The 23,632-nt window shown below is 41.2% G+C and overlaps 1 protein-coding gene across 1 annotated transcript in view; it reads right to left on the bottom strand.

Annotated features, from left to right (window-relative positions):
• dmd (dystrophin) overlaps window positions 1–23,289 on the bottom strand; it is a 128,276-nt gene extending 104,987 nt beyond the window's left edge. Inside the window, exons 1-10 of the mRNA XM_034099168.2 lie at window positions 23,271–23,289; window positions 21,404–21,484; window positions 19,383–19,475; window positions 15,191–15,292; window positions 13,858–13,928; window positions 12,372–12,490; window positions 9,001–9,197; window positions 2,776–2,904; window positions 1,275–1,370; window positions 721–819 (exon numbers count right to left, since the gene is read on the bottom strand). Coding sequence (XP_033955059.1) covers window positions 721–819; window positions 1,275–1,370; window positions 2,776–2,904; window positions 9,001–9,197; window positions 12,372–12,490; window positions 13,858–13,928; window positions 15,191–15,280 — 801 coding nt within the window. The 5' untranslated portion in view covers window positions 15,281–15,292; window positions 19,383–19,475; window positions 21,404–21,484; window positions 23,271–23,289. The remainder of the gene's footprint in view (window positions 1–720; window positions 820–1,274; window positions 1,371–2,775; window positions 2,905–9,000; window positions 9,198–12,371; window positions 12,491–13,857; window positions 13,929–15,190; window positions 15,293–19,382; window positions 19,476–21,403; window positions 21,485–23,270) is intronic.
• Between the last annotated feature and the right edge of the window lie 343 nt (window positions 23,290–23,632).

The raw sequence follows: 23,632 nt of genomic DNA, 5'->3' as shown, positions 1-23,632 counted from the left end.
CTAATCCCACTGAATTACCCTCATTCACTTTAACTGCTTTCAAAATACATTTCACCCTCTCAACTCAGAGCTAACTCTATTTCCTCGGAGTACTTAACTCCTATATGATCCTCACACAGCAAAATGGTCAGGGTTCATTTAATTTTGAAAGCATAAAAGTGGTAAGCGAGTCGGCCAAGTCCACATCTATTAGAGTTAATTCAACACTCTCAGATAGCTTTAAAGCAGCTGCAGCTCTGTAGGAGGAGAGACATTAAAAAAATGACAGATCAATCCAAAATCAGGAGATGTTTTACTCTTAATGGAACAACCAGTATGTGTAGACTTGTTCCTCTTTTTCTCTGAGCATTTTTTAGTTTTTAGCACATTACTGCTGCTCTGTTAACACTGTCAGAAACCATGATGTAAAATATTTAACATCTCATGCAATGAACATCTGGCTGTAGTATCATGCATGTGTGTACCCTGCCGAGCACATCTTTCTAGTATCAAACTGAAGCTGTTAATCAATTCACATCATTTATTTTTACGGGAATATAGACATTAACCGTTGGATATCACTTAATCCTCAACACCGCTCCTTTAAGAACACTAGATACCTTATTTGTAATGAGGTGCTTTTCTGTTAAGTGCAAAGTACTCTGAATTGTTGTTACCCGTAGAAAAAGCTGTTCTGATAGTATCACTAGTTACGGCAGACTGCACGGCTCTGGCTCTCACCTCGTGCGTGTGGAACTGCTCCTTCACCTCCTCCACATTGTCAGAGATGGGAGGCTGGCCCTGGAGCCCGTCTTCAGCCGACAGCAGCCAGGTCAACACCTTCAGATTCAAAATAACATAACACACTCGAAGTGTAAGAGTGTGAGATATTCTGTGTGTCTACTAAGCTAAGTGGTTGCTATTGGTGATGGAAACATTTGAATACATCCAAAAAGAGCTCAGTAACAGCTGGTAACTGTAGTTGTTCTTAAACAGGAGGAAATAGGTCATTCTTTGGGGACCATTTTCAGCGGCAAGATGGCGAATGTGAGATTGACTTAAAATAAAACGACAGTGTTTATCACGGTTATAAAGTTATACATCAGCCAGAGCAAAAGCGTGGCATGTTGATGTATCCAACGCTTGATGGACCAAAATAACTGAGCTCTGAGCCGATATATGAGGCTTTGATACACACAGTACTTTGGATCTATTGACTATCAGAAATATAAAAGCATAAAACAGAAGAATACATGAAATATAAGATGGGAAAAATGTCTTGATGACCACCATACCTCCTCCAGTGCGGCCTGGTAGCTCTCCAGGCTGGTGGAGCCTGGAGGCAGAGGACTGAGGCCCCGCTGCAGCTCCTCGTGACCCGGACTCAGGAACTAGAGAGGGGAGGGGCGGATGGGAGGTGACGGACAGAGATGATTGTGGAGAGGGAAATAAGTGTTTGGGGGTAAGATGGGAAAAAAGGGTTGAGAAGTAGAGGGAATGTTAGGAAAAAGGGTTCGGGGGGGGGAACACGCAGTACAGAGAAAATAGAGAGAGACGAGGAGAGGCCTGTTAGTGTAAGCCATTACCGTCGCTGACAAGCCGTTCTGGCCTCGCTCCAACCTCAACAACTTGTCCTCTTTCTATCTCTCTCCCCCTATCTGTCTTTGTGTGCTGATCTGGACACTAACAACTTTCTATCTGGGCTCCATGCTCCTCCTCTCCCTCTATTCTTCTCTCTGCTCCTGAACAGATACACAAGGCTGATAACTGTCCAGCCTTCGTCACTTGTTTTCTATTGACACTCAGAAATGACTGGACAGACTGTAAAGGACTCAAATGTTAAAATAAAAGCTTGATATTCATGTCCCTGACACTCTTAAACATGGTCTTTTTAAAATATTCTACTAGCAGGTACTAAATTGTCCTCAAAAACGTGTTTAACAGAGAAAACTAGACAATCGGGTTCTCTTATCTCAAATGTAAGCAACATTGTGGAGATAAGACGGGGGTTTTATATGCCGTGTTCTGCTTTACATTCCACTTTAAAAAGAACAGCGGGTGTGTTTCAATAAAGCTTACTAGACAAATTGAGCCCCCTGCTGTTACAGTAAATATCTGACAGTCTCGGAACGCATTCCAGCGAATAATGAGCCCCATTTTGTGATAAGGCATGGGAACATTTCGAAATGTCATGTTGTGTTGATTTGTGTCCGTTTTCAAAGGGAGTGATATACAGAGGACCTTCAGTTTTATAAGGTTTCACTCCTTCCAGGCTGTAGCCTCATAGTCAATATCGATATTTGTATCTTATTATAAACAGGTAAAGTTTGCCGAATTATGATTCCTAATATTGCTAGATTGGGGAAAAAAGGGTTGTTAAAAAATCTTAGTTAGAATTACTTCTATAATAAACACTAACATATCACACATCAATCATTTCAACCATGAATTATTGCCTCAGCATCAAATAGTCCAGCTTAACAAGTCCCATGGCTTCATGTACATACTTAGATATTTGAAGTAAATTCATATTTTGACAGTATTTCATCTTTTCAAACTAAGTCAGGTATTTACAAATTTAGACTAGGAATATTTGAAAGTACTTTTAAAGTAATTTTACTTACTTTTATTAGGCAAAACCACCTTTAAAAATACAATTGCCTATATATATAAAACCATAGACTTGCTAAGATGGACATGTTTAGTGAATGACGCAGACAAACAGTGGCAGCCGGATCGTGCACAGACAGATGGATGGACGTGTGGCGTGGAGTGTTAGAGCTGCAGGACACGGACCTGATCAGTACAACGCCTCCTCTTTTGCTCGGGCGACTTGACATATGCAGCCTGGGTGTAGGCATAGCTTTTATAGCGAGGCTGAGAGGAGGGACTCTGCACTCGGCCCTGAGCCACACTCACTGTGATCTGAGAGAGAGATGGAGAGACAGAGCAGGAGGGAGGGAGCGTTGGCAAGAGAGACCAGAAAAGAGAGTCGAAAGAATGCAAAACATCGAGCGAAAAGGATCCGAACGCCAAATTAAAATGAAGAGGGAGAGATGCAGCAGGCGGGAAAAAGGGACAAGGAGCGAGTGGTGATGGGAAATGAGGATGAGGACAGATGAGAAAGAGAAGGAGCAGAAAAAAGTAACATGAATACACATAACCTCCGTTTCCATCCAAATGTCAAGCTAATCTTACGGGAACTTTTGAATGTAAAAATGAAACGTGTTTTTCCATCAGCAGGGCTAGGGCTGCTCAATTCATCGTATTTTAATCGCAATTACGATTTTGGCTTGCAACGATTACGAAAACAACGCAATCGAAATAAAACGATTATTTGTTTATTATTATTATTATTACTTTTTGTATTGGTTTTTCAGTTGAATTAAACTTAAAGTTCAGGGTAATCAACTGTTAAAAACATACTGTTCACTTTTTTTTTTTCCAATAAATTGATGTTTTCAAAGTAAATGGATAATCGTTTTTAATAATCGTAATATCAATTATTGACCCAAATAATCGAGATTATGATTTTTGCCATAATCGAGCAGCCCTAAACAGAGTGTCAAGGAACACATTTACAAGAAAAATGGACAGTCTCCAAAACTGATATTGGGTAGCAGTTATGACTCGCACTTCAGCAAACGGTATGGATGTTGCGCTTTTTAATGTTCTCTGGAGATGAAATCCTGCACAGACTGGGACTAGGGCTGATGTTAGCAAGCGTCAGACATATTTAGCATTTTATATTATCTTGGAATTGCTACTTCCTGTTACAAAGCAGTTATCCTATTCTTCAAATGCTACATTGGATTATTGTTAATGATGCATTCATGGGAAAGTAGCATTGTGTATTGAATACATAACATGTTGAGGCTTTGAGAAGATTTGTCGAAAAATAAAATGCAGAAAATCAAGTTAACACTTTCTGGTGCTTATGATATTGTTTTAATATGTATTCAAAGGCACCTAATCTTATTAAGCACATCGCTCTCTAACTAGAATCCTCAAAAGTGTCTTGGATGGAAACCCGGGTGCCGTTTATGCTGACATGAGAGAGGGCAGAAGTAGACAGAGAGAGAACAGATGTGTTAATGCAGATGTGCACAATGACTGACAGACAGCAGCGCAGAGTCAAAGCAGATGTTGTGAGCAGCACCTATTCAACAAGCCAACCACACACACTCTCTTCCTGCCTGCTGATGTGTAGAAGTCATCAGTTGAACCCTTGGTTTCCTCTCCAGGGAAAGAGATCACTGGCCTGTGTGGCTCAGCACTCACTCTGCTCCATTTATCCCAAACGAGCAGCCGCTCTGAACGGCTGCAGTCAGCAATGCACCACCATCTATCAGTCGCTGGCTGGCAGCAACTGACTTTTGATTTCACAAGTTCTCATTAGGGGGGTACACTGAAATAAGCTCTTATTTTGAAGGGACAAATAACTCCTAATTGATGACAGATTCTCCCACTTGATTGACATTTCCAAGCTGCCTTCCTTTGACAGCCGGGTGATCTGCTGCATCGCTAAAACCGAGTCAACCGTGCCACCACAGACACCATAAAAGTGTAATCTCTTGCTGTCTCGGAGCTTTCTCCCCAGCTATCAATCTCTCCTTTCACCTCCATCCCCTGAATCTCCTTTTCTTCTTCTTCTCTTCTTCACCCGTCATCATCTATCTGTCTGTCTTCCTTTCTGTTTGGCCCCTCACTGTTTCCCCTTCACTCCATTTCAAGGTGGATTAGGTGTTTTTCTTTCTGTAAAGAGCAGACAGCCAGAGGCGACCCGGCCCTGGATCAAACGCTCCCTTGCAGGGTGTTCACCCGCTCCGAGCACCAGGCGGGCGGGGTTTAACTGCGCGGGGAACATGTCACAGAAAAGCTGACTTTATGTCGTTTCCAGCAAAAACTTTGGCTACTTTATTTCCTTACTTTCATTTCCATTAACTATCATCCCTGAGTCCCAGGTGGGGGTAGGATGGTGTTGATGTATGGAGGTGTTGATGTATGGAGGTGTTGACAGCGCCGCTTTGATGATGACAGATGAGGGAGGAGGCAGATAATAGCCGCTGTCAGTAACTCTTTTCTTCCTGACTCCCTCTCTTGTTTTATTGCCATCCGACTTGCTCCTGCACTGCCTATTTGTCTGCTCCATCTCACTCTTCATTCCCCCCTCCATCTTACTGTACATCTTATACATCTCCCCACTTCCTCTTTGCCCTCTTATCTTCTCAACATGCGCCAGTCTGTCTGGTTCCCAGAAGGGAAAGTATTTTCTCTCCACTCTGACGAAAGGCTTGATGTGGCCATTAAACTAAGTGAGATAATGATATTAGTAGCCATTAGTCCAGGAAGCTCGCTCCATCCTGCTGCGATCCGGCGCCACACTGACCTCTTCTTAACTCGGCTCTAAAGGTCAGCGCCGGTGGATCTCATGTGTGGCTCTGTCAGGCTTTTACAGCACTTTCTTTCGGAGTCCCTGTCTCACTTTAGTAGTCAATTCTCACTCCGAAGCTCACAGATAGAATCACTGCAAAAGTGAGATTTCTCTACTCCTCACTGAAAAGGTGACTACAACTCCCAGCATGCCTGGCTAAGTTATCCAGGAAAAGAACATCTGCTTGCCTCCCTGCTCTGAGACTCGAACCTGATCATGTGATGGTGGATGGTGATTATATAGATGCAGAATTATTTATATATTCATTTATTGAATTGGGTAATTGTAACAGTAACTGCTTTGTGTGAGCAAGATTGACAGTTATTTAAAAAAAAGACATATTATCATATTGGTATGCTGTGACATGCTTTCATGTTAAAAAAACCTCCTATTTATAATAGGGCCTATTTAATAATTTTACTGAGAGACTTTTCAGGTCAGAAAATGCAATCTTATTACCATTAGGTATATTTTCACTATAAAGAGCTTATAATTGATTTAGCTTTATCAGCCTTCAGCAGCAAAAAGATCTGGGGCCTCATTTATAAAGGGATATACGCTCAAAAAATGGCGTACGCCAGTTTCTACGCAATGTTTGCGATTATATTATTAAATACTAACTTGACGGGAAAACGTGCGGTCCTCCGCGCAAACTCTAACCCATGCGTACGCACTAAGCACAAAAACGGGAGAGACGAGAAACTGCGACACCGTTGGCAGAAGGAAGAATGGAGAGAAATGTGTGGAAATAATACCATAAATAAAATGTATATTATCATATATGAAGAATTCATTTTCAAGCCTGTTTGAGACTCCTCAGTGCACACAAAAACATAACTTGGAGAAATAAATAAATACGGAAATGTTATTTAAAATGTGGAAATTGATGTAAAGTATTATGGCAAAAAGTTTAATACAGCGTAATTCTGGTATATTCATTTTTATGTCACCTGATATATGGGATGTTAAGTGTTAGATAATGAGAGAAATGTATGTGCGTTCATTTCAAGACTCCTAAAGAGCAGGAGACGATTGGGTCACACACAATTAGAGAGACAATGGTCCTTCTGATTCTGGGTGAGCTGACTTCGGGTGGACGGAAGTTCAGAGAGGCCCTGGGGGAATGAGGACAATTAAGCTCTGTTAGTTAGCTGGTCCTGAGGAGGTCATGATGACTGGTAAATTCCCAACAAGTATGGCTTTCATAAAGAAAAACATATGACTATTGTGTGATAAGCTACATGATAAGATGTGTTTTGCTCCAAACTGAACTGTGGTTCTCTGCTGGCACACGCTGAGTCACGTTTGCATCTCCCAATGAGATGACCTGAAAAGATGACCAGCTGACCTTCCTGTTTGTTCTGGTATAAAAGCCTGTTCGGCCTTGGGTTCGCTCTCTCTTCTCGGGCTGCCAACACCGAAGGATCTAAGCAGCACGTGAACCAGGGCAGGAGTACTCCATACATTACTATATTATATTATATTGTATGGTAATGTATTATATTGTATTGCATTATTACCTTTTATAATTAAAACAGATTATTGTTTAACCCTCGTCCTGGTTGTTTTGAGTGTTCCTTCTTTTAAAGCAAACACATAGGATCGGCGCGGAGAAGATATATTTACAAAAACCACCTCGAATATGTTGTGTTAATGTTGTGAAATATTTTCTCATAAATGATGCGGTAAGCAGGAGGACAGAATTACGTCTAAACTGACGCTGTTTTGCATTTCTATAGGTTGTACGAGCATGGTTTTATATACTATCACGTTTAATCGTGTTTCATGCCGTTTGCCAAGACTTGATAAGTCGCTCGTAAAACAGGAGGTATGGAAACTAATATGTACAGCTAATATAACGCAACACATTAGTTGTATTTCCTTTAACTGGTGGATATAGAGTTGCTGCGAAATACAAAAACATAATTCAGATCCAGTCGTCATGACTCCACTCCGGAGGGATTCCCCGACCATTTCTTACAGTCTCTCATCAAGGGGGGTCTCCTGTCCCCGGTACAAACACACTGCCTGAGGAAGGTTGTGTATTTATTTTGTCATGAACCTTTTTCGGACCACTTATTTATTTACTGTACGCACTTTCCTCGCCGGTACGCAATGTTTGGTGAATCGGAAAATGTCGGAACATTTCTGTACCTATTTTTTGGATTCCTACTACGTAAGCAACCTTCCCACGTGAATCCTACGCACGGCGTTATACATGAGGCCCCAGAGCTTTTAAAAAATGCCGTAGATTTTGGCAAATATCAAATCATATATCTTTCAAAATACGCCCACACAAAGATAAAATTGTGTTTTCCATCAAAAACGTGGCAAAAAAGCTCAACGGTTATTGCCTTGTGGCCTTTTTATTTTTTAGTCTGCTGATATAATCACAGTATTTACTGTAAATGTGCAACCTTTTCTCTTCTTAATCATGTTAATCATGTTTGTGATTATCATGCTCCTCCACGCTCTCAGTGTGTGGTGCCGCTGAGAAGTGAAGATGCCCTCCAACTGTTCATTATCCAATTTATCATTAAAAAGTAGAATGCAAACTAAGTGTGCTTGTGAACCTGTGTGGCAGCTGATTAGCATCTTTATTTTATTTCACAGAACTTCAGGGAGAGAGGGAGTTTCAAACCTCCTTCCAATGTTTTTATTTCACTGCTTTTGTGAAAACGAAGCGCTCCACAGTAATGCTGCTTTAAAATCCATTCTCGAAAATCACGGGTTTCTGTTTTTGATTCATTCTGTTGTCGGTGTCACCACTACAGTATATAACGATGCTTTAAGACCAAAGACATTCTCATCCCTTTACTATCCCTCCAATAGTACATTCCTGCTGGGAATTTCACAAGCCCACCTCCTCATCCCGATAAAGGTTGGCTGGATGATTGTGTTGATGCTTAGAAGGAGTTCAGACTAATTTCACAACAGGGTGAGATAATCCGGTTCTGGAGCTGATGATATGCAGTGTACAAACAACCGCAGTCATTTAGTGGTTTAATATGCAATACTATAGAGTGTACTTGAGTGTTATTACCTCGTGTGGGCGCTGACACAATAACAAAGCAATGAAATGTAAATGTGAAGCTCTCAAAGCAAGTGGCGCTGAGCACAGATGCAATGCATGCAGAGCAAAGGCTCATGGGAAATGAATCATGGCATCATCACAGCACAAAGACAAGAGTCATTGGAGTGAAGATGCCACTGTCACTCGTTCCCATGAAGAAAGGGATGGCACGTGAGTTAGGAAACAGGATGCCATGCTTCTTTAAAGGTGTCTAGGTCCCTTCCTTCCTTTCCTTTCCTAGAGGCTAAAGATGATTCTTTACCTAATGTGATTAAAAAGTGTTGCATTGCTGATGAGCCATAACAGTGTCATGTGACCATTGTCAGTGTGTGTGTGTGTGTGTGTGTGTGTGTGTGTGTGTGTGTGTGTGTGTGTGTGTGTGTGTGTGTGTGTGTGTGTGTGTGTGTGTGTGTGTGTGTGTGTGTGTGTGTGTGTGTGTGTGTGTGTGTGTGTGTGTGTGTGTGTGTGTGTGTGTGTGTGTGTGTGTGTGTGTGTGTGTGTGTGTGTGTCTGACCTGCTGGGAGAAGCGCTGCTGGGTCTGGATCTGGTAGTGCTCCTCCGTCGTCATCCGGGCAGCGCCGGATGCGGTCGCCCGCGGCAACGTCTCCACCTCCTTAATGGATTCCATGGAAATGATTTGGGGGAGCACCTGGAAGAGCGACGTCACGTACATGAGGACACTCTTCTTGTCCGGGTGAGCCACGGCCACATCTGAAGAGCGGGGAGAAAGAGAAACAAAGTTATTTTCAAAACTTAAGGATCAACTCTTAACTGCCTTTTGTAATGCCCCCCCGTGTTGTTTCTATGTTGACATTTTGCTAGTAAAAAATATATGTTAGGGGTTTGTACACTTGGTCAGACGAAACACAAAATGTAAAGGTGTTTTCCGAAAAAAAGGGATATATTTTTTGTATTTTCTGTCATATTATTCTTGATAAAAAGTAGATCCATCAAGAAAAATAACTGGATAAATTCTTGTTGCACTTGAAGTCATTTCAATGAGGTTTAAAATGAACCTAAGTATAGCAAAGGCCACTTAAAAGACACCAACAAGAGATTTCACTGTGTGTCTCAGAGCAACATTAAGTCAGAGAAAGTTTTCCAACAGGTTGGAGGAGAGATTTAACAGAGTGATGATTCAGGAAAAGTACTCGGGAGTCTGTGGCCTGGCAGCTCGGCCCGGGGCAGAACTAACAGAGACGGATCACAGCGCGGCCGGGACACAGCGGATAAATGAACACCGTGAGGTCAAAAGAGAGGATGGGAGGAAGAGTGTGAACAAGGGAGCAGAAGGGGAAGAAAAGAAGGCAGAGCTAATGAACTCATCGTGGTGGGTTTTTCTAACAGAGCAAGTTCACGAGAATAATGAGCGCAGAGAGGATGAGGAAAAGAAACAAAGACATAGAAGAGAGAAATAGCAAAGTAACGGCGTCTGGGCATAGATACACGTGTGCGTCAGAGGAGAGATAGATAAAGCCGGAGTCATATTTGTGATTTATCAGCATCACAGGGAAATCTAAGGACATTATTGTTCGTCTGAGGAAGACAAACAGCCCCGTAAATAATGCCACCATCTGCAAGTGTGTGTCTGAGTGTGTGTCTGAGTGTGCACACATCCCTCACTTGTTTGGTCCAATCTGTTTCTCTATTCCATCATCTCCATTTTAATCATTTCGCCAAGAATCCATGTGTGTGCATACATACCTATGAGGCTCTGCAGATGTGTGTGTGTGTGTGTGTGTGTGTGTGTGTGTGTGTGTGTGTGTGTGTGTGTGTGTGTGTGTGTGTGTGTGTGGTGTGTGGTGTGTGTGTGTGTGTGTGTGTGTGTGTGTGTGTGTGTGTGTGTGTGTGTGTGTGTGTGTGTGTGTGTGTGTGTGTGTGTGTGTGTGTGTGTGTGTGTGTGAGCGAGCGTGCGTGTGTGGTCTAGCATTACTATACTTGTGGGGACCTACATCTGTTTACATAGTCACGTGTGGGGACTCGCCTCCCTTATGGGGACAAAATGGAGGTCCCCATGAGGAGAATCATTCATTTTAGGGTGAAGACTTGGTGTGTGTGTGTGTGTGTGTGTGTGTGTGTGTGTGTGTGTGTGTGTGTGTGTGTGTGTGTGTGTGTGTGTGTGTGTGTGTGTGTGTGTGTGTGTGTGTGTGGTGTGTGTGTGTGTGGTGTGTGTGTGTGTGTGTGTGTGTGTGTGTGTGTGTGTGTGTGTGTGTGTGTGTGTGTGTGTGTGTGTGTGTGTGTGTGTGTGTGTGTGTGTGTGTGCGTGCCCTGCAGTGATTACATCTGTCTTTGTAAACATGCGCTGTGGAAATGCCATTAGTTTCGATTACAAATAGTTAATCAAATGGTTCCTTAGAAAATATCTGGTTTCCACCGTTCGACCTATGACCGGGATATATAATCTGACAACAAACTATATTAAAAGCAGCTCAGTAGAAACACGTCTAAACGATATTCCACAGTTTGCTGATGTGTTGTGACTATGTGAAGAACAAAGTCTCAAAAAGAAGTTTGAGACATTGGATGTCAGCTTTGATCGCAGGCTAAAAAAGCAAACAAAGGCTTTGGAGAAAAAAAGCAAAGACAAATAAATTCATTTCATGGAGAAGCCAGGGAGAAATACACATGGACATGCCAAATTGTATCTAAAATATAGAAATGCAAATGGTCAGACCTCTTCTGATCCCTCAAATTGCAGCGCTCAGTGTTCCAACTCCACTGAATGCACAGTATCGGGTATCCAATAAGGATTGTGATGTCGGCATCCCACAATTAAATGATAAATGATTGCATTATGATTGAGATATGGACGTTTGTAAATGTGTTTTGGCTTCAGCGCTTTTGTGAATGTGGAGCTCTCCTGAAAATCCCTCTTCTAAACATTTCTAATAAGAGATTTCAGAGAAAGAACAGACTGAAGAAAAAGAACACAAGGTTTATGTACAGCGAAGAACCATGGTTTGACGCCTTGCATGTGTTGTTTGCAAAACATCAGACAAACGTCCAACTTCCCAAATCCAGAAAGCGTCTTTATAAAGCAGACATGAATATCTGAAAACACAACTTGAAAAGCGTCATTTTCAAGTTTAGAAAGCATGAGAAAGTGTTCATAAAGCTTAGGTTGGGGGGGGGGGTTGATTGTGTTTTGAGCGCTGGTTCACAGCATAACAAAAAAGACGTTTGCCCCACTTCCCAAAAGCAAGTAATTGTTTTGTGTCAGATCAATGTATATTCGTCTTCCGAGATGTGTCATTTCAAGGCTTAAGCGGCCTGTGAGGGATTACATAGTCTATCTCTTGGCTCAGAGCCTGAACACAGCACTCACAGGAGGGGGGGTGCAGAGGGATACTGCTACAATTCTTATTCAGAGTTGATTCCAAAATATACACACATAGTGAGATTCAGAAAAAAAATGTATAGTCGTATTAAATCTTCCATATAATCAGAGTTCATATAGTTTATATTTAGAAGCATGTTGCTGAAAAAAGACACTTTTTTCCCAAACTATCAGTAAGTTTATGAAGTCCTTCCACCAAGGTGAACAGTTATCACCACGACAACACCCAATCACAGCATGACACATCGTGTTTAACTGGGCCAATTAAGGTGCCTGATTGGAAGGCGTGAAATACGATGAGCGCTGAAGCTCACCTTGAAAATTCTCTGCTGGAATTATTGGGGTGTGTGTGTGTGTGTGTGTGTGTGTGTGTGTGTGTGTGTGTGTGTGTGTGTGTGTGTGTGTGTGTGTGTGTGTGTGTGTGTGTGTGTGTGTGTGTGTGTGTGTGTGTGTGTGTGTGTGTGTGTGTGTGTGTGTGTGTGTGTGTGTGTGTGTGTGTGTGTGTGTGTGTGTGTGTGTGTGTGTGTGAGTGAGTGTGTGTGAGTTACCCTCAGGGTCCAGCAGTCTGTCTATCCCCATGTGTTGTTCTGCCTTATTAAAGGCGTGTTCCAGTCTGTCGATCGCAGACGTCTTCTTCTCCACTGAGGCCCAATCAAAAAGCTCGGGTCTGTGGAGGTAAAAGCGAAGTTAACAGGGATCATGTGCCCACTGCATCTTTATTTGAAACCATCTAAATAAAGAGGAAAATCCAACTATTTAGCGTCTTCAATTACCTGGTAGATGCTTTCTCAGTTACACTTACATTCTTTAGCATATGTTAACTTACAGGAGATAAAAGGCGTAATTCAAAGTAAAAACATCGAATTTAACAAATACATATTTTGAGTGTATAGTCTTCAAACTGAAATACACTGATGCATGTCATTTGTATTTTTGGAACTACTTTAAGTCGGCAACAATATATTCATCTACGAGGCAGTCAGTGGTTTGAGCCGTACACACTCGACAGACAAATAGTGAAAGTAGACCATAATAATTCAAAGCTGTTTGATTTAAACATTGCTCTGTGAAATCAACTATCCGTAAACAGAATGCTGTTGGCACGGAGCGGATGATCTGCAGGGTGATGGCTTTGGAGTGTGCGATCTGGCACTCTGTATTCCTGTAAGGACACAGCGAACAGATGCTCATGCTGGCTAGCCATGATTTAATTCATTATGACACGAGTCCAGGCCTGAGACCCAGACTCTCAGGGGAGTCCAGAGAAATATATCAACACCGTTTCACCTGTGCTAAACCATTCTTCCATCGATTCCTCCGGCTTTCATCTATTATCCAATTACTGCTGCATCTATTTCTTCATTCTTTACGCATTTACTGCAGCAGATATGTAATGTTGCTAGATATAAAGTATATATATTCTCACTGGCTGAAATATAAAGCTTTCTCAACTGATTAGGTTTAAACAAAGAGCATGACATTCTTGGAGTCGGCTTCCTGTAGCAGTGCATGACTGTGCATGACTAATTGCTAGCTGGCACTAACTAACCAAATGTTGTCTTTTCATTTTCTCCCTTCATATCCTGTTTCTCTTAGTATTCAGTACCAACGGGCTGCCTACACAATATGAAAACAAGACCACAATGTACACACACACACACGGCGATGTCCTCCGCGCAGCTGGTTCAAAGCCCGGAATAGTTACACTTTTAATCATTGCTTTTCAACTTTAATACTTTAATAACTGATAAAAGGCCCTCTCCGCCCAAAAAAATGTCTAGCACTCTCTAGTCTCTTCTCAATAACCCAATACACACAATTATCAACACACACACACACACACACACACACACACACACACACACACACACACACACACACACACACACACACACACACACACACACACACACACACACACACACACACACACACACACACACACACACACACACACACACACACACACACACACACACACACACACACACACACACACACACACACACACACACACACACACACACACAGTACCTGTGGCTGTGGATGAGGGCATTGAAGGCCAAGCCATCATTCCAGCTGCTGGAGAAGTTAACCACATTGACCTGAGGACAGAGATAATGGTTATTAAAGGGCCAACCTGTGAATGCAGTTTGACACCCACTGTTGAAACGCTGTCGCCCCAATGCTGGTTCCATTTTTCCATTCATAGGTAGATATTACATCGTAGACAAGTCTGAGCTCTAATACATGGGGTTACAGAGTACTGTAGCTAACGGTGGGTTTCAAATGTAATACAAAGTGACTCTGAGCTCTTGCACATGCATGTACTCAGAAGAAAAGTCAAAAAAAGCAAAGATAAGTTATTTATAAGAACGCCCATTGATTTATTTTGGGATGTCTAGAAGATTTTAGTAATGAAAGCGAACCAACATTAGCTTATTTAACTTTTGGTTGTAATTAGGTGACTTTTTATTGTGTCCTAATAACCATATTGTGTAAAAAGGTCTTACTTGATTGCTACACACATGATATTATACTAAAAGACATTACTTGAAAAGGCTTTTACAATTAGAACTAGCTGATCCCTCAACGGACAGAGAAGCTACTCTTAGCCTAAACTCAGATATAGTAGCTTGTTGGCCTCTCTTTATTTATTTGTTAGTCCTGAAATGAATTCTTTGTAATGATAATAATGATATTGTCCTTGGCTTTAACAGTAACCTCAGGCTTTTTCTGTAGACAGTTAACGGGACTTGCTTATATATTAAAAGCTTACTTTGGAGACACAGACTTTAATCCTCTTTTGCTCCTGTATTGTTTGTTTTGGGAAGGTCAAATCAAATACAGATGTTTTAAGATTAGAGAACACTTCAAAAAATGTTTAGACACTAGACTTCTACAACCTACACGTGGAATTTTTATTTTAATGGATTCATATTTTTAGGACAAGCCTCTCTGTCTTTTAGTTTCATACTTAGGGCTGTGAAATGATAATCATCTGATGGCACTAAACCCAGATCTGGATCACCACCAGAACTAATCTATCCGTCCATCTGTCAAACCAATTCTGCAGAAAGCTGTGCAAGAGAGCTTTTATAAATCCAGTCAGGCAGATAGAAAAAATGTCACTGTAGCAAACATATTGTATGTAGTAGAGCACTAATGAGACTTGTCGCCATTGCTTTTAGGTGAAGAAAGAGTTTTGCTTGACATTTACATGGTCTATTATTCAGAGGACTATTTTGTTATGGCGTCACAGGACTATAGTTTCCTGAAATGCATGAGAGACTGCTGCAGAAGAGTCAGTGAGACAACAGGAGACACCCTGTGGATTGGGGATAAGACTGAGTGAGAGGAAACAGACCTGAGGGTACTGGCGCGTGTTCTGACGAACCCAACTCAGCAGAATCTTCTCACTGTTGGTCTGCTGTAGGCCCGCCATCACATCCTTCATCACATCCTTTACCTGGACACACAGACAAAGCAGGGCTGGTGTTAAAAATGAACATGTATTTCTTTACTAAGTGTACTAAAGTGCATTGTTAATTATAACTTTGATTTGACTGTGTAGACCCTGTGTTGTTGCAACTACAAATCTTAAATCTTAAACATTCCCACTATAAAGCACAGACAAAAAGGATGTGTTGTCAGTTGGAGTGGGATAGTAAGGCAGCAACATAAGGCAAGGCAAGGCAAGTTTATTTATATAGCACTTTTCAACGCAAGGCAATTCAAAGTGCTTTATAAAAAATGAAAGACATTAAGCATTAAAAAAGAAAAGCTAATAAAATAAACATTAAAAGGAAAAAAACATGGATAAAAGTTACAGTGCAGTCTAAAATATGAATAGTTCAATTAAACATTAAAAGAAAAAGTACATGGATAAAAGTTACAGTGCAGTTTAAGATATGAATAGTTCAATTAAAAGCAGCGACAAAAAGAAAAGTCATACACAAACAAAGATCCTGGAGAAACACAATATCTAGAGAGAACAGACATGCAGTTAGTAGTTGGTTACTGTTGGCAGTTCCCACCAAACACACCCATAAGCACTCTTTCACACGCACCACATTTTAAAAACTCTCCTCATAGTCACAACAACAGATTATGATCCATGCTAATATGACGCCTGGCGATGTGACATTATCATAAAATTGCCAGTTTTTAAATACCTGCTGCTTTCTAGCAAAGTTTTGACGTGGCCTGTCAGTAGATCATTTGCATATTCCCACACACACACACGGAACTCAGTTAGAGCGCTCACAGTCAAAAGGACATGTGTGTACACACATATCCACGCACAAGCCTGTGTGCGGTTGCATCCTCACAGGCTGGATTTTTGGCAGCTGTGATTGACAGTTTTGGAGCACTTGTTCAAGGCTCAGGGGGGGGTGAGGGAGCGAGACGTTATACTTTTCACTGCCCAGTTGTGCATTACTTATGAACATCTTACCCTTACCTTTCTATCAGCCACATATCCACTCACACAAAATAAATAATGTTTCATTCCACTACTGCTCTTTTTTCTCCCCCCACAATACCACTCAACTCCCTTTCTTTGTCTCGCTGCCCTCGTTTTTCCACACACACACACACACACACACACACACACACACACACACACACACACACACACACACACACACACACACACACACACACACACACACACACACACACACACACACACACACACACACACACACACACACACACACACACACACACACACACACACACACACACACACACACACACACACACACACACACACACACACACACACACACAGTGTTAGCAGAGCTCAGAGCAGGGGCTGGACAGATAAGTGAAAGACAGAATGATACAACAAATCGGTTCAAACAGGGTCAACAAAACAGTGGAGAAACTACCACACACACACACACACACACACACACACACACACACACACACACACACACACACACACACACACACACACCGTTGAACTGAGATATGTCAAGTAATAGAGTTAGGAAGAGAAACACACACACACACACACACACACACACACACACACACACACACACACACATATCAAGCCTCATAGCGGTAATAGACGTTGATGTAATTCGGTGTTGAGGTGAATTCCCAGAAAGAGGACACACACAGGTTTGTTAGCAATTCCTCAAAGAATGTGGAGTGCCGGGTAAAAAAAAAGGGACTCATTTGAGAGTAGGTCACTGCATGCATTTCCACTTAATTGGATGAGCGCTTTGGCAAAGACACACACACACACACACACACACACACACACACACACACACACACACACACACACACACACACACACACACACCTACATACTGACAGAGATCCACACACAAGACGATGATAACCTCCAGGGCATAGCAGCCTTCGACAGGCAAATTCACACAAACACATTACATCCACAGACACACACATTCTATACACAAACATTCTCACTCACAGCTCATTATAGAATTGTGTTTTGCTATTAATCGCGTCATTAAGTCTATGCCAAAACTAGCGTGATTGAGACATTAGCCTCTCTTCAACTTAATGAGGAATGAAATACAATTAAAATGTATTGTAATATGAGCAGTGAAACTACAGCCTTTACATGGAGATGGTTTTAAACAGAGTCCAAAAAAGATGATGAACTTTAAATACAGCTTAAGGGGAGAATGAGCCAACAGCTATTTTGTTGTTTCATGCATTGGCAGAAAGATGAAAGCTCTATTATATAAAAAGAAAGGATTAAAGGAAACTTCTGAGCGCCCTGTACTGTTTTTGGTCACACATAAATGTGACTGATGGATGTACTTTTCTCCAAAGTTATGGTGTTGAATACCTGACCTCAGAATACCCTCCGTGTTTTGTTCAGAAATACAAACAAATATGATTGCAAAGGAAAGTGCATTTTAATCATATGGTAGAAGGTGAGCATAAGAATGCAAACTAATTGTTTCTTCTGCCAAATACTAAAAGCATTCTGGCAATAAATTATATAAAATATTAAAAATAAACCTAATTTGAAACCTAATGTATTACCTTAGGTATATAACCATCTTAGCTTATTATTTAAATAAACAGATACCTATAGTAAATCAATAAGAACAAAAGTATGTTTTACATCATAAATAAAAAGGCATTTCTAACTGTTGTTAGAGTGATACTTTCTAATAAAAGCTCCGAAGAAGTAATACTCATTGAAGCTTGTTTGTGTACACTTTAAAATTGTGTGTGGACCACTAAATAGGTTCCATTGATTTTTTCATTTTTGTAATTACAAAGTAAAATGTATATGAACTAGGGCGTTAATAACGCGTTAACGCAAAAAAGAATTAACGCCATTAATTATTTTAACGCGATTAACGCATGTGTATTTTTTTTCCTCGGCCGCCCCGTAGTTTCAGAGCGCATCGAGTTTAAAATACCATCTACAAGCTGATACTGACAGCCCCGCTCCTGCCGCCTGCTTGTAGCAGACCACACTTCCACGCTCACCGGCAGGCACCGACTGGCCATCGGGAGGACCGGGAGGGTGTGTGTGTGTGTGGCCCGAGCGAGCGAGAGAGAGACCTTACGTGCATTGTTGTTGTTAGCATCTGGTGCTAGCTAGCTGGGCTAACGGATATAAGGAGCTGTTTAAATGAAAACAGAGGAGCGACATTTCGCCACAACTGCGCCGAGCACTTGACTTGATGCAGGAAGCCAGACAGCGGGACATTGCACGAAAAGTCAGCACACTCAGCACGGATAGTGCGCAACATGATTGCAGCGTCCAGGCAGCTCCGGTTCGAGCATATGCCTTGAGTTGCACATAGCTCCAACGATCCCACACACACACACACACACACACACACACACACACACACACACACACACACACACACACACACACACACACACACACACACACACACACACACACACACACACACACACACACACACACACACACACACACACACACACACACACACACACACACACACACACACACACACACACACACACACACACACACACACACACACACACAATTTGTATTGTATTATTGTATGAGAGAGGTTCCAGGTTGAATTGAGGCGAATATTTGTAATGTTCAGAGGTTGTTGTTTAATATTCATGAGAATATTTGTCATTGTTCAAATGATAATAAACATTAGCATAAAGCATATTTGTCCACTCATATGTTGATAAGAGTATTAAAAACTTGAAAAATATTCCTCTAAGGTACATTTAGAACAGATCAAAAATGTGCGATTAATTTGCGATTAATCGCAATTAACTATTTTAATCGACTGACAGCCCTAATATGAACACAATTTGGAGTTCAGGGAAATTGCAAAGCTTTATTTTATGTTTTGTTTGACTCATTGCAGTTGGAGTAAATACTCATTAAAGTCAAGGTAACGAAGCAAAATGGTCTGCCTCTGCAGAAATATTGACACTTTACCAAAATGTGCAAACTCTTCGTCTCTAAATCTCTCCAGTGAGCAGCATGCTAACATATTCTTACACACACTCAGCAAATAAATACACATGACATGCATGCAAACACACACCTGCCAGTGGACAATGATGCTCCAGATGAGCCCGAGAATCAGTTTGTGATTCCCATCAACGATGTCTGCCGCTCCGATATTCACCAATTCAACCTGGGGAGAGATTAACAGATTGGTTAATTCTACATTAAAAAAAACGGGCCCCGCATGGCTCGGCGCGCTTAAAGCGAGCTACCTGCTGCAGTGGAAACGCGCCATTAGTCACTTCAATTCTCGACATTTTAAGCTATAGTGACCCCTTAAAATTAAACAATTTACAACATGAGTTGAGAGGAAATTAACAAATTGATAAACCCTTCCACCTAGCTTAGTCTAATATAGCTTAGCACAGTGGTTCCCAAACTTTTTCAGTCGGGACCCCCTTGGGTATTGGAAATATTTTCGGGACCCCCAACCCGTTTCCCATCTATATTGGTAGGATTAATTGTATATTGTTGTAAAAACATTACATTTTCTTTGCTAATAATAAGAAGATACAAAGATCCAACTATCATTTTATATTTTATTATGGATTACACATGAACAAAAGTGAAAAATAGATTTAAGAAAAATATATGAATGAACACTGAACTACTATTTCTACTGCAGGTTGCAAACAATCACATCACTATACAATTCCTATTCCACACATAGCCTATCAATGGCACGATCGTTCCCCTCCTCCTCCAAGAAGATTCTGGACAGCACTTTTCCGCGAGAGAGCCATCGGGACCAGTCTATGATCGGGAGCCATCGGGACCAGTCTATGATCGGGACCGATCGGGACTCGCTGTGATAAAGAACAGCTGTGTACTCGGAGCCCATCCCCTCGCACAATGCAGAGAAAAGGCGAGCTTTCAGTGGTCTTGTTTTGATGTAATTGAAGGTGGTTATAACATCGGACTAAACGACATTAAGCTCCGGACTCAGCTGCTCTGACGGCCGTGTTAAAAACTTCTCCATTTTGTAGATTTATTTTCGAGCAGTGTTTGTTTACCATTTCTTCCCGCGCCCGGGGGGGCTGCAGTACCTCCGCGACCCACCAGGGGTCGCGCCCTCTTTGGTCGCGCCCCACAGTTTGAAAACCACTGGCTTAGCAAATTGCTCCACTTTAGTAATTTTCCAACTGTGAATAAGGTATTCAAGCATGGCCTGTTTTAGCAGAACTTGGCATACAAACACTCTGAACTGAAGCATGGTGTGTGTTTTTCCTTGAGCAAAAATACAAGAGCAAAAGTTCAAGGAATAAATTACGTTGTTGGCTCTGACACAAGCTAAAAACGTTAGCACAGCATGGCTAACTAGCTTGCTAGAAAGTAACTAGCTTACTACCAATTAAGCTAGCTAGCCCTGCGTGCTAACGTGTAGCTAACACACGCTAATTCCTCAAAGTAGTATAAAACAACATTATTGTTTGTTTAAGATAGTTAACACTCAGTTAAAACATACAATTTTGTTAGCAGCAGTCGTTTCATCTGACACAAACCATGCTTACCTCTTTGTGAATTGAATACCATTTCTTAAAACACTTACTAAAAATGAGTGCTGAATGGGCAACCGTATCATTGTAAATAACATGCTTTGTAGCTCTACAGATAGAACACTGAATGGAGCTTAGTCTGTCTTTGCGATTTTTTAAATGCATGGTGTGGTAACACACATTTTAGCTATCTTCACTTAATTAATATATTCTTATAAAGATAGACAATTATACATTAGAAGGGAAATCAAGGCAAGCAACATAATGGCAAAAGATTAGTTGTGGTAAGGGGAAAATACACAATAAGAAAGAGAGTAAGAAGGGGTGTTTTTCTTAGACAGGAAAATAAATGCATCCTGGAGGAGACAGGTGTAAAGGTATGTGGCAAGTTGGAGAGGATAGAGAGAAACATGAAAGGCCTTGCGATTTAAGCATTTCACTGTCTGAATCCAACCACTGATTTATATCTAGGCTTTATTAATGCAGTCAAATCCATTGCCTTTTATAATGAACTCACACTGCCCATGAAGAGAAATATGTATACGTCAATACATGTACTCACATTGTTCTTCTGCAAGATCTGCAGAGCACGGTTGACATTGTTGAGCGAGTGAACGCGTGAGAATCCTCTCTCCAACCTCACCTACACACAAAAACACACACACAGACCAGACAGTGGAGGTTATTGAGGCATAAAGAGACCTTGCTCAGGGGCATCCACAAGTGCTACAAACAACCACATTACAATAAAAGTGTGTGTTTTAATGTGTCTGTTTGCCATTACAATAGGAGATGGTATCAAACAAAGGACAAGGATGATAACATCTTTCCCTGAGATAGAAGTTGGGGTAGAGTGAGAACAACATAAGTGAGAATAACAAGAAGGCATAAAGAGAAAGAGAGGAGATTGAAGAAGAGAGGAGGGAGGGATTCCAGCAAACAGACAAGGCGCAGGAGGTGAAGAGAGCTGGAGGGGGAAATGAAAACAAGGTGGGAGTAGAAGTTTGATTACCACAGTGGACCGCGCTGCTGTGTGTATGTTTCCTTCTAAGAAGCAGATTAGTATGTTAATCTTGACATTTGGCATTTATTTACCAGCTTATAAATGTACCAGTGATGATTTTGGTTCAGAGAGGTGGGATGGGAGGCATTATGCTCCTACTACTCCTAGCTCCTAGTACTAGACTCCTGGTACTAGGATGGGTTAAAAGCAGAGAACACATTTCACTGTGTGTGCTCTGTGCTCTGCATGTGTGACCATTAAAGAGGGTTTCATCCCTCCCAATATATATATGAAGTTTAACATCATAACAGTTATAATCTACCAGGTCAGTCAGGTGGAAAAATACCATTTATTTTGTTACTAATAAGGAGTGCAATTAACATACTGGGTGAAGTGTTCTCTGACGTGGATTTAAAAACTGTATTAATCAGCAGAGTTATCAATGTGTGATACAAAATGTGTCATACTCTGCAATCTTCCCATATCTCCTGGAAAACTACAGCAGTACCTCTCGGGATACAAGTACAGATAGTGAGCATGTCTTGGCAACATATTGGCCCGATTTATTTGCAATGTTTCAAAAAGTACTGATTTGTGCAAAATTGGAAAGTGCTGTATCTGGTGATGCCATGGGGAAATTTAAACAGATATGAAAACAGTTAAGTCAGACACTAAATGCATTTCTTAAATTTGATTTTTGGCCCAAAAGGAAAAGATGAAATGATTCCAAATGTAATTTAGTCCGATTTCCCTACAGTGTTGCTTGACAGGGAGAAATACTCTTGGAAGTCCGAAAAGCACAAGTGACCCTAAATCATTATTAAAGCACAAATGATCCTAATATTGGGTTTTTCTTCAGGCCCTCTGTAGTCCACTTGTTAGATTAAAGAGGTTTGAACTGCGATGTGTCAGTCCAGAGTTTGTTCAGTCCCTGATACAGATGGTAATAGTGCTAACCCTATAATAACCTATTCATTCAAGCAGGTTAGTGGCATTGTTGTGTAGTTGACACTGAAACAAGAAGCATTTTCCCTCATAAATCTTCTAACATGTTTCTAAGCTTCAAGTTTTTGGTTTTCTTATATTCTTATTCACGGTTGCCCAGAGGAATCTTTGTCTCTTTTGGTTCTGTCAGTTGTCAATCAATTGTACAGCGTGTAAAAAATAACAACTATTTGTAAAGAGGGCTTACAAACACAATTCAAACACATACAGTAGAGAGTACTTTACCACTGTTTTTCAATATGATAATTTTGTATGTTGTCGTTTTAAATCTGCTACTGTGAATGTAAATGCTGTTTGTGCATAAGGAGGGGACACTCCTACTTTGGACTACTAAATACTGACAACATGTTTGTTTCTATGTGGGTGGATACGTCCTGATTCTACAGTATTTTCCTGTGAGTGTGTGTGTGTGTATTCATACCAGCTCATGTCCTTGACAGCCCCTCCAGCAGCTCCAGCAGGCGTCTTCCATCACACAGGGTCTGAGAACAGATTCTCCACAGGGGGTTTCCCTGTCTGAAACACAGATACTATGAATAAAAGTTATTACTTCTGCAATATTTAAGTCTGTAAAAGAAATGTACATCAGTTGCTGGGAGTCAAAAGACGCTGGCATTTCTTCAGTAAGCACAAACTGACTGTGTTAAATGTGAAGATAGCAGTTAATACCCGAGAGGCTGCTCCTTATCAGTGCTGGTAAATCTGGGATTACAAGCTAGCAGTTACTTCACATTTAAAAAAAAAATGCTGCAGGCGGAGTGTCTTCTCTGGTGCCTTCACAGC

This window comes from Pseudochaenichthys georgianus, chromosome 2, assembly GCF_902827115.2.
Source record: "Pseudochaenichthys georgianus chromosome 2, fPseGeo1.2, whole genome shotgun sequence".
NCBI classification, from domain to species: Eukaryota; Metazoa; Chordata; class Actinopteri; order Perciformes; family Channichthyidae; genus Pseudochaenichthys; species Pseudochaenichthys georgianus.
Note: the sequence above shows the minus strand (reverse complement) of the source record. Positions and strands in the feature narration are given on the sequence as shown.